The following is a 15,319-nucleotide window of genomic DNA, read 5'->3' on the forward strand; positions in this document are numbered from 1 at the left end:
AGAGTCTGGGTGCTTAGGCCAGGCTATGTAAGCCCAAGAGACTTCTGCTCACACAGGCAGGGATGTAGAGCACATAGCAGGCAGTCCAGAAGTCTCTGCTTGATGATAAATGAGTCATTGTCAAGTTTTCTTTATGGCTCTTCAATGTGGTCCTTTCTCTGTCTCTTAACATCTCTCACCTATGATGTTACAATATTTTTCAAACTGGTCCTTCTTCCTCCATTTTCTTCTTCCTCCATCCCAACTTTCCCATTGCTAAAAGATTTATTTTTCCAACAGGAAATTTCCATCAAGGCACCACCTTGGTTAAATCTCTCAATGACTCCCCAGTCCCCACAACATGAAACCCCAATTCCTCAGCAGGGCTCCCCAGGCACCTTCTAAAACCAGTCTCATCCTCTTTCCCAGACTTATTTCCTATCTTCCTATCTCTTTCAGCCAAGTCAACGTAATCACTGCAGCTTCTGCAACAGAGCATACGCAAACTATTGTGATGCCCTTCAGCTATAACCTACCTAAAACACACACACACACACACACACACACACACACACACACACATTTCACATTTCTTTTCAAATGTGTAGTGGTCCACAGCATGGGCTAGACGGTCAGACTGCTTGACTGTAATGCTGGATCCTCTACTTACTAACCAGGTAAGCTTGTGCATGTAATATTGTATGATGCCTCATCTCCTCAACCATAAATGGACACCAAGACCATCCTCACTGGGTTAGGGATTAAAGGACATAAACAGCCACAAAAATATTCTTCACTTCTGATTGTCTCACTGGGACTCCCATTTTTCATGTATTTCTAATAACTCTGTTCCAATGAATTCTAATTACTGGATTATATCTTACTTCCTCCAAGGCTTTGCAACCTACTGATATGTTGGACTAGATCATTCCTTGTGTGGGGGGAGAGGAGACTATGCTGTGCATTGTATTATATTTAGCAGCATCATTGGCCTCTGTCCACTGGATGTCTGCAGTACCTCCCAGCGTGATAACCAAAATTCTCTCCAGACTCTGTTAAATGCCCTCTGAAGACAATCTTTACCCAAATCCCCAGACCCATTAAGAACTACTGTTTGGAAACTCTGAGCTACTTGAATAATACTAACAAGAGCTGTAATGGAAGCACCAATGGTTATCTTTCTTGAGTATTTACAGTGTGGCAAGCACAATCCAAAGCTTTTCTCATTTAATCCCCCAACTCCTTTGGAGCAGGATATTTTGCATTTTATTGGTAATGAAACTGGAGCACAAAGAGATTAGTAAGTAATTTGCTCAAGGTGTGTCTTATTTTCATCCTGTCTATCCCCAGAAACCCAAACATTATCTGATACAACAGGAGTTCAATTGCAATTTGAAGAATAAGTACATGATTAATGAACAAATAAAAAGATGGATGATTTAGACAGTTTCCCCCATAACAGGCATCTCTCTTTTCAACCTTCCAGGGACAGTGAATCACTGATCTCTTCTGGAGTCCCACAGTACCCCACAAAGTGATTTAATTTGTCAGAAAAAGCTCTGCCCAGCTCTGGCTCTTCTAAGCTATCCAGGCATTTTATGGGGGCTATGCTTTTCTGGATAGTCTGCTTTTATTATGATCAATATGAATCACACCTTCTAGTTTAGCTTTATAATGGACTCGTTCAATCCAGTCAAGATACATATCCTAATAAATACCATTGATCTAATTTTCTGCCCACTGGTCACTCCTTTTAGACTCTGCTGAGACACAATACTATGTTTCCAGCCAAGTATGGTGTTGCATACCTGTAATTCCAGCATTCAGGAGTCTGAATCAGGAGGATTGTGAATTTGAGGCCAGCCTGAGCTACATAGTATGTTCAAGGCCAGACCAAACTACATAGTAAGACCCTGTCTCAACCCACACTCCCCACAATACTATTTTTCCAGCTTTCTTTCACAGCACAGAAACCTTTTCAAATATGAAGACAAGCCATTTTTAAATACTGTTTCTTTTTTATTTAAATTAACTTTATTATCAAATACACACATACAAAAGTTAAAACCATTAAATACTGTGTTTCTTAAATGTGCTATATTCAGTGATGCTCAGAGGCATAAAGTGTGAGAATGCTCCCCTGACCTGACCCAGAAGTGCATACACTCATTCTTTCAATGAACCAAAGGGCAAAACACAATTATTTGATTCTTAATTGAAACAGATTCAGAAATTAAACCTGCTTAACCTATGTTGTGAGAAAGACTACAAATAAAGATAAGCATAAATCCTGAAATCATTGTAGGTGGAAAGCTGAAGTATCCTGGGTTCTGGACTAATACTCAATGGGTTTGGGGGGAAGAAATGGAGAGAAAACCATCCCCAGAACCCAAGAGCAGAGCTGCCCCCAGCACACAGGAGGTGAAACTTCCAGGCCACCATATCACTGCCCCCAGTGCCCAGGAAGAGAGCTTCCCCCAGCGCAAAGGAGGTGAATGTTCGGGGCGGCAATGCCACCACCCCCAGCACCAAGGAGGTGAGCCATATGGGTGCCAGCAACACACATTCCTTCTCCCCCTTGAAGTGAGAAGATACATAAAAAAGTCTCAAAATCAGACTTCAACATCGCCTAAAGCAACTCGAAAGGGAAAGGAGATGTAACAATCTGATACTCAACAACCTGGACGCCCTGAACTGGCAACTAAAGGGGATCTGGAAAAAATGAAATCAGAAATAATTTCTCACATAAAGGAGAGATTGTGACCATAGTGCAAGACATGATTAATAAATCTAGAGCAGACAGATAAAAAAACATAGAGGAGCTGAGGAACATGATGGAATCCCAACATAGGAAACAAATGGGATCCATAAAACAGATGAGAACAGCTTTCCAGGAGATTAAAAACTCCACTGAAAGTTTATGCAGCAGAATGAGCCAATGTGAGGACAAAATTTCAGATATAGAAGATAAGATTGCAATTAGTGACCAGGAAAAGAAAAATTTCTTTAAAATAGTAAGGAACCACAAGAAATCAATCCAGCAGCTGCTAGACAATGCAAAGAAAAATAACATAAGACTGACTGGAGTCAATGAAGAAACAGGAGAGAGGACAGATGACATAAAAAAATCTGTTCACAGAAGTGTTGGCAGAAAACTTCCCAAGGAGGGGAAAAGAACTTGACATACAGATAAGTGAGGCATATAGGACTCCAACTAGCCATGATCAAAAACAATCTACACATAGGTATATAATAATTAAGATTCCAGAAACCTAACAGAAGAACAAAATACTACAAGCAGTTAGAGAAAAGAAACAAATCACATTCAAAGGAAATCCCATCAGAATCACAGCGGACTTCTCAACAAAAAGCCTCAAGGCAAGAAGAGCTTGGAGTGACATATTTCAAGCCCTAAAGGAAAACAGCCTCCAACCCAGATTGATGTACCCTGCAAAACTATCTTTCAAAATTGATGGAGAAATAAGATACTTTCATGACAAGGAGCACCTTAGGAACTTCATGAATAACAAACCAGCACTCCAAAAAATTTTAGACAATATCCTAGGAAAAGACAATGAGGATCACAACCCCAGGAAGCCCAGCAGGATGAATCCATTGGCCATGAATAGAAACTAAACGCAAAAGGAGAAAATCCAACAAAAAGAACAAGTCATGACAATGATAGGTCAGTATGTATCAGTTATAACCATCAAGGTTAATGGTCTCAATTCACCATTGAAAAGAAACAGACTGGCAGAATGGATCAAGAAGCAAGATGCAACAATACGGTGCATGCAAGAAACACACTTAATTCAAAAGGAAACTCATAGACTGAAAGTTAAAGGGTGGAAAACAATACTACATGCAACAGGAACCCCCAAAAAAGCAGGAGTAGCTATCCTCTTTGCAGATCAAGTGGATTTCAAACCAAAACTGATTAAGAGAGACAAAGAAGGACACTACATCCTTGTAAAGGAAAAAATCCAACAGGAAGAAATGACAATCATAAACATATATGCTCCAAACACTAGTGTGCACAACAATGTAAAACAAATACTAACAGACAAGAAAAATAAAATTAGCAATAATACAATAGTAGTGGGGGAGCTCAATACCCCACTGTCACAAATAGATAGATCAACTAGACAAAAAATAAGCAACAAAATACTAGAATTCAATCAAACTTTTGAACAAATGAAACTAACACATGTTTACAGAGTGTTCCACCCCACAAAATCAGAATACACATTCTTCTCAGCTGCACATGGGTCATTCGCCAAAATAGACCACATACTCACTGATAGAACATATTTGAGAAAGTGCAAAAGAGTTGAAGTTATCCCCTGTATATTATCACACATAGTGTGATGAAATTGGAGATCCATAGCAAAAGAAGCCAGAAGAATTTCATAAACACACGGAAACTGAACAACACACTTCTGAATAACCAATGGGTCACAAAGGAAATTAAAGAAGAAATCAGTTCTTACAATTAAATGACAATGGCAATTCAACATATTGGAATCTATGGAATACAATGAAATCAGTCTTATGAGGGAAATTCATAGCAGGGAACACTCATATTTGGAAAACAGAGCGAGCCCAATTAAACAACCTGATGCTGAACCTCAGGCTTCTAGAAAAAGTAAAGCAGGACAACCCCAAAGCTCATACAAGGGAGGAAATTAAAAAGATCAGAGCAGAAAAAAATACAATAGAGACTGAGAGAAGGATACAAAAAAAATCAATGAAGCCAAGAGTTGGTTCTTCGAAAGAATAAACAAAATTGGCAAACCCTTAGCCAACCTTATCAGAAAAAGGAAAGAAAAGGCCCAAATCCATGCAATTAGGAATCAAGAGGATGACATTACAATGGACCCACCAGAAATACAGAGGATCATCAATACCTACTTTGAGAACCTATACCCCAATAAGATGGAAAATACAGAAGAAATGGACAGGTTCCTAGATACATGAATTACCAAAGTTGAACGAAGAAGACCTAAAAATTCTAAACAACCCCATATCAATCAATGAAATTGAAAACATAATTAAAAACTTACCAATCAAGAAAAGCCCAGGTCCTGATGGCTTCACTGCTGAATTCTACAAGAAATTTAGAGAGGAACTACTGCCACTACTGTTTAAACTCTTCGATGAAATTGAAAAGGAAGCAATACTCCCAAATTCATTCCTGGAAGCAAGCATCACCTTGATCCCCAAAGCAGAGAAAGACTCAACCGAAAAAGAGAACTACAGACCAATCTCACTAATGAACATAGATGCAAAAATCCTTAATAAGATACTGGCAAATAGAATGCAGAAGATCATCAAGAAGATCATACACCCTGATCAAGTGGGATTCACCCCCAGGGATGCAGGGATGGTTCAACATATGCAAATCTATCAATGTAATACACTATATCAATAGAGCCAAGGACAAAAACCATATGATTATCTCCATAGATGCAGAAAAAGCATTTGACAAAATCCAACATGCATTTATGATAAAAACCCTATAAAAAATTGAAATAGACGGTCTCTACCTCAATCTGTTAAAAGCCATCTATGAAAAACCAACAGCCAATATTGTACTAAATGGTCAAAAATTGAAATCCTTCACACTAAAATCAGGAAGAAGACAAGGATGTCCACTCCTGTTCAACATAGTCTTAGAAACATTAACCACAGCAATCAGACAAGACAAAGAAATAAAAGGAATAAAGATAGGAAATGAAGAAGTCAAATTGTCATTATTTGCAGATGACAAGATACTCTATATAGAAGACCACAAGAACTCCACCAAAAGTCTTCTGGACTTAATAACCAAATTCAGTCAAGTAGCTGGATACAAGGTCAACACACAAAAAAGAATAGCTTTCCTCTACACAAACAACAGACTCACTGAGAGAGAAATAGGGTAAACAATTCCTTTCACAATAGCACCCAAAAAACTGAAATACCCAGGGATCACCCTAACAAAAGAAATCAAAGACTTCTTCTCTGAAAACTATAGCACTCTGAAAAGAGAGATTGAAGAGGATGTCAGAAAATGGAAAGACGTCCCTTGCTCCTGGGTAGGAAGAATCAACACAGTGAAAATGGCCATACTTCCAAAACTGCTATATGGATTCAATGCAATCCCAATTGAAATCTCAGAAGCATACTTCACGGACCTTGAGAAAACAATCCAAAAATTTATTTGGAACAAGAAGAGACCTAGAATGCAAAAACAATTCTAGGCAACAGAGACATGGCAGGGCATATCACAAACCCCAACTTGAAACTATACTACAAAGATACTGTGATAAAAACAGCATGGTACTGGCAAAGAAACAGACCTGAGGACCAGTGGAACAGATTAGAAGATGCAGAACTAACTCCAGACACACTCAGCCACCTCATTCATTTTCGACAAAGGAGCCAAACACCCTCACTGGAGGAAAGATAGCCTCTTTAATAAATGGTGCTGGAAAAATTGGGTTTCAACTTGCCAAAGATTAAAACTAGACCTATATATCTCACCATGTACTAAACTAAAGTCAAAATGGATTAAAGATCTAAATATTAGAACAGAATTCCTGAACCAGCTGCAACAGAGATTAGGTAGAGCTCTTGAAGACATTGCTGAAGGAAAAGATTTTATGAACAAAACCTCAGTTGCCTGTGAACTAGCACAATCAACAAGTGGGATCTTTTCTTATTAAAAAGCTTCTGCACAGCAAGAGAAACCACCAACAGCATGAAGCGACAAACCACAATCTGGGAAAAAATTTTCACCTGCTGGTCCTCAGACAAAGGTCTATTATCTAGAACCTATAAAGAACTTTAAAAAATCAGACCTCTCAAATTTAAAGACCCAATCCAAAAATGGGCATCTGAAATGAACAGACATTTCTCAGACAAAGAAGTAGAAATAGCAAAGAAACATATGAAAAAATATTCAACATCACTGGTCATTCAAGAGATGCAAATGAAAACAATGCTGAGATTCCACCTCACTCCAGAAAGACTGGCTGCTATCAAGAAATTAACCAATAACAAATGCTGGTGGGGCTGTGGAGAAAGAGGAACACTATTCCACAGCTGGTGGGAGTGTAGACTGGTGCAACCACTGTGGAAATCAGTATGAAGATACCTCAAAGAACTAGGACTGGAGATCCCATTTGACCCAGCTATTCCCCTGCTAGGTATCTTCCCCAAAGAATTAAAAGAATCATATCACAGTGATATATGTGCACCCATGTTCAGAGCAGCATAATTTGTAATAGCTGAAACTTGGAAGCAGCCCAATTGCCCATCAACTGGAGAATGGATAAAGAAAATGTGTTTTTTTAAATAAAATGGAGTACTATTCAGCCATAAAAAAGGAGAAATTAGAGACATTAATAGCTAAATGGATGCACATTGAGGCGATACTCTTTAGTGAAATAAATAGGACACACATGTGTAAATACCAAATAGTTTCTCTAGTGTGAGAGGCTGAAAGTGTAAATAAGAACTAAAATATATAATAGATAATGTGAAATAGGAAGAAAAGGGGCTTAGGGGAAGTGGGAGGGTAGGGAAAAGGAAAGAAGGGAATGGAAGTAAGATGAGAAAATGAAAAAATGGAAACAAAGTCTTTGTAAATAGGGAGGGATGAATGGGTTGAAGGGAGGGCAGGGGAATGAGGAAAAAATAAGAACCAAGAGAGAGTATGTAAAGGTGCAAATTTCCAATGATGAATGTCATTATACTGTATACCTAAAATGTACCAATAAATTTAATTTTTTAAAAAAGATGGAGAGAAATAGGGAGTTTCTTCCTTCCTGTTAAGGAGCAAGGAACACCAATGATTTTTGAATGCTAAAATTCTGGAAAGTCTTAAACATAAAGCAAATGTTTAAAAGAGAATTGATATTTTTATAGAGGAAGATCTACATAAAGTGCTTGTAGGCTTAATGACTAAAACAGTGTCATGTCAGACAGCTCTTATCTTGAGTACCAGCTCTCCCATTTTCATGGTTAGAAAGTCACTCACTCTTTTTTAGTATTCATTTTCTCACCTATAAAATGAAAATAATAATACCAACTTAAGATACTGTTGGAAAAAATTAAATAAGATAATGAGTATAACATGCCTAATAAAAGACAGATTCTTTTATTGCTACAAAATTGTCCCAAGTGTATACACATGTGTGTGCATACACATACACACATTCCTCATTTCTCAGAGAATCTTTGAGGTTAAAACAAGGGACAAAAGTTCAGTGCAATCTCCAACAATATACCAATGACATTCTTCACAGAACTAGAAAGAACAATCCTAAAATGTAAATAGAAAGAACTCCAAGTAGCCAAAGCAATGGTGAGCAAAAAGTACGAAACTGGAAGTACCACAATACCTGATTTAAAGATATACCACAGAGCCACAGTAAACAAAACAGCATAGATTTCTCATAAAAACAGACACACAGGCCAGTGGAACAGAATAGAGATTCCAGAAACAAACCCAGGCATCTAAAGCCAACTGACTACCAGAAAAGGTGCCAAAAACTTACACAGGAAAAAAGACAGCCCTTCAATAAACAGTTCTGGGGAAACTGGATATCTACACTCAGAAAATTTAAACTTGACCTCTATCACCCTGTACAAAAACCAACTCAAGCTGGATCACATGTAAATGTATGACCTGAAACTACCAGGAGAAAGATCAAGATACTGTACAGGGAATGATTTTCTAGATAGGACCCTAAAAGTACAGGAAACAAAAGCAAAAATTAATAAATAGGACTACATCACAAGTCAATAAAGGGAAGATCAATAGAGAGAATAAAACAAGTCAATAGAGAGAAGATCCAAACTAGAATGGGAGAAAATATTTCCCAATTGTTCATATGATAGAAGACTAATATATATAAGGAATTCAAAAATAATTAACAACAAAAAAGTACTCCAATTTAAAAATGGGCAAATGACATGAACAGACACTTCTCAAAAAAAGAAATACAAATGGCCAACAAATAGATGAAAAAATGCTCAATATCATTAGCCATCAGGGAAATGTAAATCAAAACTACAGTCAAATACCATCTCACTCCAGTTAGAATGGCTATTAACAAAAAATAATAATTATACATTCTGGAAAAGATGTGGAAAAACAAAACTCTTATATGCTGTTGAATGTAAACTAGTACAGCCATTATAAAGAACAATGTAGAGGCTGCACAAAAACCTAAAAATACATCTACTATATAATCCAGCTATGCCACTTCTGGGCACAAATCCAAAGGAAATGAAATCAGCATACCAAAGCATAGCTGCATGTCCATATTTATTTTGGCACTATTCACAACAGTAAAGGTATGGAGTCAGCCTAAATGGCCATGAACAGATGAATGCATAAAGGAAATGGGGCGTACATACACAATAGAATGTTATCCAATCATAGAGAAGAATGAAAGCCTGTGTAGCAAAATGGTTGACACAGGAGGTCATTTTGTAGGTGAAATAAGCCAGACACAGAAAGACTACTGCATATTGTCACATTCTCTCTCTTATGTAGAAGCTGAGAAATAGTCAACTTCAAGTAAAATATTGATTACTAGAAATTGGGAAGGATGAGAGGGAGAACAGGAAAAGGGAGGTTGGATTTGATCACTACACAAGATATGCACTATGGAAATATCACAGTGAACCCCATTAATATGTACAATTAATATATGTTAATACAAATTTTAAATCTGAGAGTATAATGATGTTATGATTTACTTATAACATGGAAGACTTTAAAGCAAAAGGAGGACTATCTCACGCATATGTGGAATTTTAAAAAGTCAAAAGTCATGAAAATTGAGACTAGGAAAGTGGTTACCAGAGAATAAGGACAGCAGAGAGAAGGGTGGGATGAGGAAGGAAGATTAAGGGAACTAAGTCATAATTAGACAGCAGAGAGAATGTCTGGTGCTCTGTGGGACAGAAGCCTGACTATTGATAATAATGATTTTCTGTACATTTTTTAAAAGCTAGAAAAAAGAACTTTTACTGTTTTTATCATAAAGAATGACAAATGTTTGAGGAAAGAGATATGTTTATACTGATTTAAACATTACACAATTTATACATGTATCAAAATACCACATAATTTCCCATAAATATATGCAATTTTATGTACCCATTAAAAAATAAGCAAATAAAATAAATTTTAAATAAGCTGAACAAGCCAGGAAAATGGGAGGGCAGGCCTAACAGTAACACCAGAATTAGGGCCTCCACACATCCCCTTACTGTCCATTCTGGCCTCTGAGTTTCATAGAGGAGCAGGTCAAAGAATAGGCAATAAAAACACTGCGTTAATCAGTGAATGCATGAATAAGCTCAGACATCTTGTGAAATCACTAGTGTTATACATTTACTTTGATATCTTGCCCCAAAAGCATTTATCTATTGGGAAATAGCCAAATACAAACCACTGCATAGGCTACAAGTGGGTACAAAGATTAAGAAGACATGATCCCTTCCCTCAAGATCTCACTATCTAAAGAAGGAAAATCCAAGGAAGACACAAAATTTAGTTCAGACCACCTTGAGGTTATTATTTGTATTGCAACTAAGTAAAAAAGGTTCCCATCATATATCCTAACATGTACAAATGCAATTATATTCTAACTTAAAACTATTCTACAATTGTTTTTCCTATTCTCTATGGGTACAAGGTTTAAAATTAGGCACTGGCTAGTATAACATTCTTGTCCTCGAAAATGTGGCAGCATACAGCCAGGCATGTTGGCACATGCCTATAATCCCAGCACTTGGGAAGCTGATGCAGGAAGATCGCTGTGAGTTCTCACCCTGGGCTACACAGTGAGTTCAAGGCCAATATGAACTACATACAAGGCTGTCTCAAAAAATAAACAAATACAAAAATATATATAATATATATGGCACACATATAGAGAGAGACAGAGATAGAGATGACAGAGATACATAGGTAACAAAGTTTTCCCAGAAAAGAGAAAAAAAGGACAAGGCCATGCAAAGAATTGACTTCCTATGTGATAAAAAAAAATATTGTCCTTAGATTTTAACATTTAAAAGGTTTTTCAAAATAAAAAACTGTATCCAGACATGGTGGCACATGCCTCTAATCCTAGCCCCCAGGAGGCAGAAGCAGGAGGATCACCACAAGTTCAAGGCCAGCCTGTGCTACACAGTGAATTCAAAGCCAGCCTGAACTACATGGTGAGACCCTGTCTCCAAAATCTCTCAATAAATAATTAAATGTAGGACATAGTTACAAAGTCATATTTATTCCCATTGTGGGAGGATATAATTCTCACTTCCATTTATTTAAGACTGTCATAACTGATTCTAAAGGTGTGATATGGTGAAGGTGTGAGATCACAAGAAGCATCAGAGGGAAGCATCAGTGTAACTTGATAGAAATAAATAATAAGCCGGCCCAGGCTGTCACCCTCCACAATCCTCGGCAGTAGAGCCAACAGAATTCGATGCACATATCCCAGAGCCAGAAGGAACTGAAGGAGCTGTCTTTTCCATCCCTCTGCCTTCCACACTTCGGAACCTCCAAAAAGATGAAACTCCCTTGGCTACATGGCTGTCACCGCCTCCCACCACCTCCCATTCCTCATAGTCCAGGAAGGCGTCCAACAGAGGAAATCCAACTGCAACCTCAGAGGCAGCCGACCCCCGTCCCCTCCACCGCAGAGCCCTCCGAAGAGTTCTCAGCCATTTCTCTCTCCTCCGCATGGGACTTATTTCGCTTTTAGACTTTCCAGACTTCTCAAGCCTCCTGTTCCAGACTCTCCCATCACACCACCTGGGGAGACCAGAGTCCTTCGCTGCCACAGTCCACCCCTGCCACACTTCTCCCACCCATCCCTGCTGGCTCTGCCTTGCTTCTTCACCTTATACCCCAGCTCCTCTGCCTGTATGTTTGCATGGATCTTTTTCCACTAATACCCAGGGGATGTAATGGCATTAGTATAATGCCTGGGACAGAAAGTATTCAGAAACAGCAAACGTGATGTTTACTGTGACTCTGGTCCTTATTATTCCATTTCCCTTAAAGCCACATCAATGTTGTCATCCATGTACCCGGAAGTCTTTTCTCGACCTTATCCTCACTCGGCATGGAAAGGTTAAAACATCCCTACGTGTTTAAAGTTCTTCCTGTCTTTGGCTTACAGGGCACTATCTTATCTCAGCATTTACCAGGGAGTTTAGAATCAGGAAGTTAATCAGCATGTACCAGAGGACTTGAATTTGAAAATCCAAAGCCCCTTTTGCCTGCTGCTGTTGCTGGCCACCAGATCCAGAGCCAGCTGATGCGGAACACAGCCTGATCCTACATCAGGGCCATTACATCCATGGTCCCTCTTCCCCCACATTGTCACATGCCTCACTCTTTGTCATCTTCCCTGAGAGGTCTTCTCTGAATGCCAGGACCATCTTTACGGAAGACAAAACTCGGTGACCCACAAAGACAGACTCGGTGTTATCATCCCACCCCACAGGTTGCTCTATGCTGACTCACTCCCTGCTCACCTGGATCAACGTCTCCAGTTCCTGGGGGCTCACGCAGATATGGTCCCGCAGGAATTCCGCCTTCTCCAGGGCGATGGTGTTCTTCTGGCTGCTCTCAAAGGGCTGCTCCAGTGCCCGGAAGACGAGGCCGCCCGTCACGAGGTAGACCACCACGACCACAAAGATGGCAACCACGGTTTTCCACTTCATGACAGTCTGCAGGCCCCCCTGGGAGGCACCTTCCATTCTGGCTACCACTGTGGCTCGGGAGGAAATGGAGAGGCGGGGAGCCTGAGGGTGCCCGTTAGTGGCACTCTTGGGCTGGCACACCGGTGGGGCTGCCGCAGGAACAGCCACTGAGGAATGAGGAGGGGGAGAGGGGAAAAGAGAGTTTGTTTATAAAGACAAAGCACAAAACTTATCAGAAGCACAGCAGAGGTATCTTCCTTCAGTTTCACCAAGCCAGCACTTGGGGAATTTGATCAGTTGCTAGGTACCCATTTTGAGTTTTTAAAAATGAGCACCAGGAATCCTAATTTTAAAGAAAAAAAAAGTATTAATTGAGCTTGAAATGCTTACATTTTTCTACAAGGGTCCAAACTGAAAAGCTATCTCTCTGTTATTCATAAATCATCCCCTCCCTTAGTTTCCTGGTTTAGACAGTGTGGAAGAAACACAACAAATCACCATACTTGAAAAACAGGCATATTGTTCAACTTGGAGAAAAATAAATAGGCCAGGGATGTCCAGTTACCTATATCCAAGTACAAAAACAGAGAACAGATGGACATCTATCAACTTTAAAAGCCTATCTTGCCACAAAATAAAGGAAAGAAGAATGATCTTGCTGTAAACAGCAAAAGTCAAAACCCAAGACACAGTAAAGAAGGTTGGAGGGCCAGGGATTTAGCTCAGTGGCTTCGCCGCCTGCTGCACAAACCAAAGGACCCGAGTTCAATCCTCGGTACCAAAAAAAAAAGAAGGTTTGGGTTTCTGAAAACTGTCAGTAGTGAAGACAAAGACAGGCAACCATAATAAGGGTAGGAAATAAGAGAGTGTTTTATGTCAATTAGCTTGGCTTCGTGATAAAAATAATAAGAATAAAATCGATGGGAAACGTAGTTCCTAATAGAAAATGCTGTTAGATGCAACAGCTACTGTTCTGCTAGTGATAGAAGTTTTCTTCTATTGTCTTCCACTAAGAAGCCAAGGAAAATGAATTTTCCCCTGGTTTTCAGAACACGTAAAATTCTCTAAGGCCCCTTGTTCTCTTTAAGGGCAGTTTCATTACCTTGGAAATAAATATGTTAAGCTGGCAGCTTTTCTGCAAAGGCAGGAAGTTCAAGTGGTACAGGCCATGCTATCATGGAGTACAGAAATCTGTCTTGGGCAGCAATGAGCAGTCCTTGAAATTCAATTTTGTTCTTCCTTCATTATTCTAATTTTTTTATGGCCTCTGGTGTGACTTTGTGTAAATAAGGTATCAGGAAATGACAAACAGAATTACCTAAGTGAAGCAAACAATCCCAGTCCACCAGGGATTCAACTGCTCAATTTCTGTGTTGTAGAAGTCAAGGCAAATCAAAGAGCAGGAACTACTCCCAATCAACGATCCTGACAACATCTGGTTGTAGGGATGGTCACTTGGAAAAATCTAAGGTCTGTTAACACCTGCCTCTCCTCCTAGGCCTTAAAAATCCGCTTTATTTTCCCCCAGTAGTGGGGACTGAACCTGGGGCCTCACACATGCAGGGCGACTGTTCTACCACTGAGTGACAGCCCTAACTCTGTATTTTGGGACAGGATCTCACTAAATTGGCCGGGCTGGGCTCAAAATTGTGATCCTCCTCCATCAGCCCCCAAGGTAGCTGGGATGCTTATAAGTGTGCATTACCACCCCTGGCATATCAGCCTTTTACTGTATATTATTCTGTCGAAGGAAGTAATTCAATGCTAAATCTCCCTCAGACTTAACAAGATTCTCTGAAATAGCATACTGATAATCTATAAATTAGAATCTGCCATTCCTCTGTGGTAGGCAGAATAGGTTCCAGAAACCATCCACGTCCTAATCCTCCGGACCTATGTTACTGTGCATACCAAAAGGAATTCTGGGGATGACTGATGATTAAAGATCTTGAAGTGGAGAGATTATCCTGGTTTGTGAGCTGGCCCAGTATAATCCAAAGAGAAGCGGAGAGAAGGAGACGTGAAGGCAGAAGCAGAGCTTGGAAGGATGTGGCCATGAGCCAAGCGAGGGACATGATCCCCCTGGATTGTGGAAAAGTCCCAGCAAAGAGTGTCCTCTTAGAGCCTCTAGAAGGAACCAGCCTTACTTACACTTTGGCCAAGTGAGACAGACTTTGAACTAGTCACTTCCAGAGCCATATGATTATAAATTAGTGAACTCTTCACGGTAGTTGCAGGAAATAACACACCCTCCACTAGGTCTCCCTTCCCCAGCTCTCACTGCACCATGTTGCTAACACAGCCTGGTCACTCAGCTAGATCACTCGTGAAAATGAAATCTCCCCATGAGGGTAGGCACCACGTCCCCTCTCGCCTCTGGATCTCCAGTGCCCTGTACAGTGCTTGGCACACAGAGGGTGAAGGAAGGGCAGGAGGGAGGGGAATCGGCCCAGTCAAAGCACGCACACAGTGTGGATGTGAAGCATCACCTTGACATGCCAGCAATACTAAACAGCGGGCCCTCGGACACAGCAAGACACCTTTGCAGATGCTGTCTCAGCCAGGAACCTCGTCTGCCTACCAACCTCCCACATCCTCGGTCTCGAGCCACCGCTGCCTCTTC

The 15,319-nt window shown here is 39.9% G+C and overlaps 1 protein-coding gene across 3 annotated transcripts in view; it reads right to left on the reverse strand.

The window, feature by feature from the left end:
- Positions 1-15,319, reverse strand: part of Kcnk10 (potassium two pore domain channel subfamily K member 10) — a 172,426-nt gene that overhangs the window by 86,997 nt on the left and 70,110 nt on the right. For all 3 annotated transcript variants that reach the window (XM_013066892.3, XM_087195450.1, XM_087195451.1), the window contains exon 2: positions 12,529-12,863. In XM_013066892.3, the coding sequence (XP_012922346.1) occupies positions 12,529-12,753 (225 nt within the window). In that variant the 5' untranslated portion in view covers positions 12,754-12,863. The remainder of the gene's footprint in view (positions 1-12,528; positions 12,864-15,319) is intronic.

Source organism: Heterocephalus glaber, unplaced genomic scaffold, assembly GCF_053883595.1.
Source record: "Heterocephalus glaber isolate CG9 unplaced genomic scaffold, H.glaber_assembly_v1.0 deba00001608, whole genome shotgun sequence".
Lineage (NCBI taxonomy): Eukaryota > Metazoa > Chordata > Mammalia > Rodentia > Bathyergidae > Heterocephalus > Heterocephalus glaber.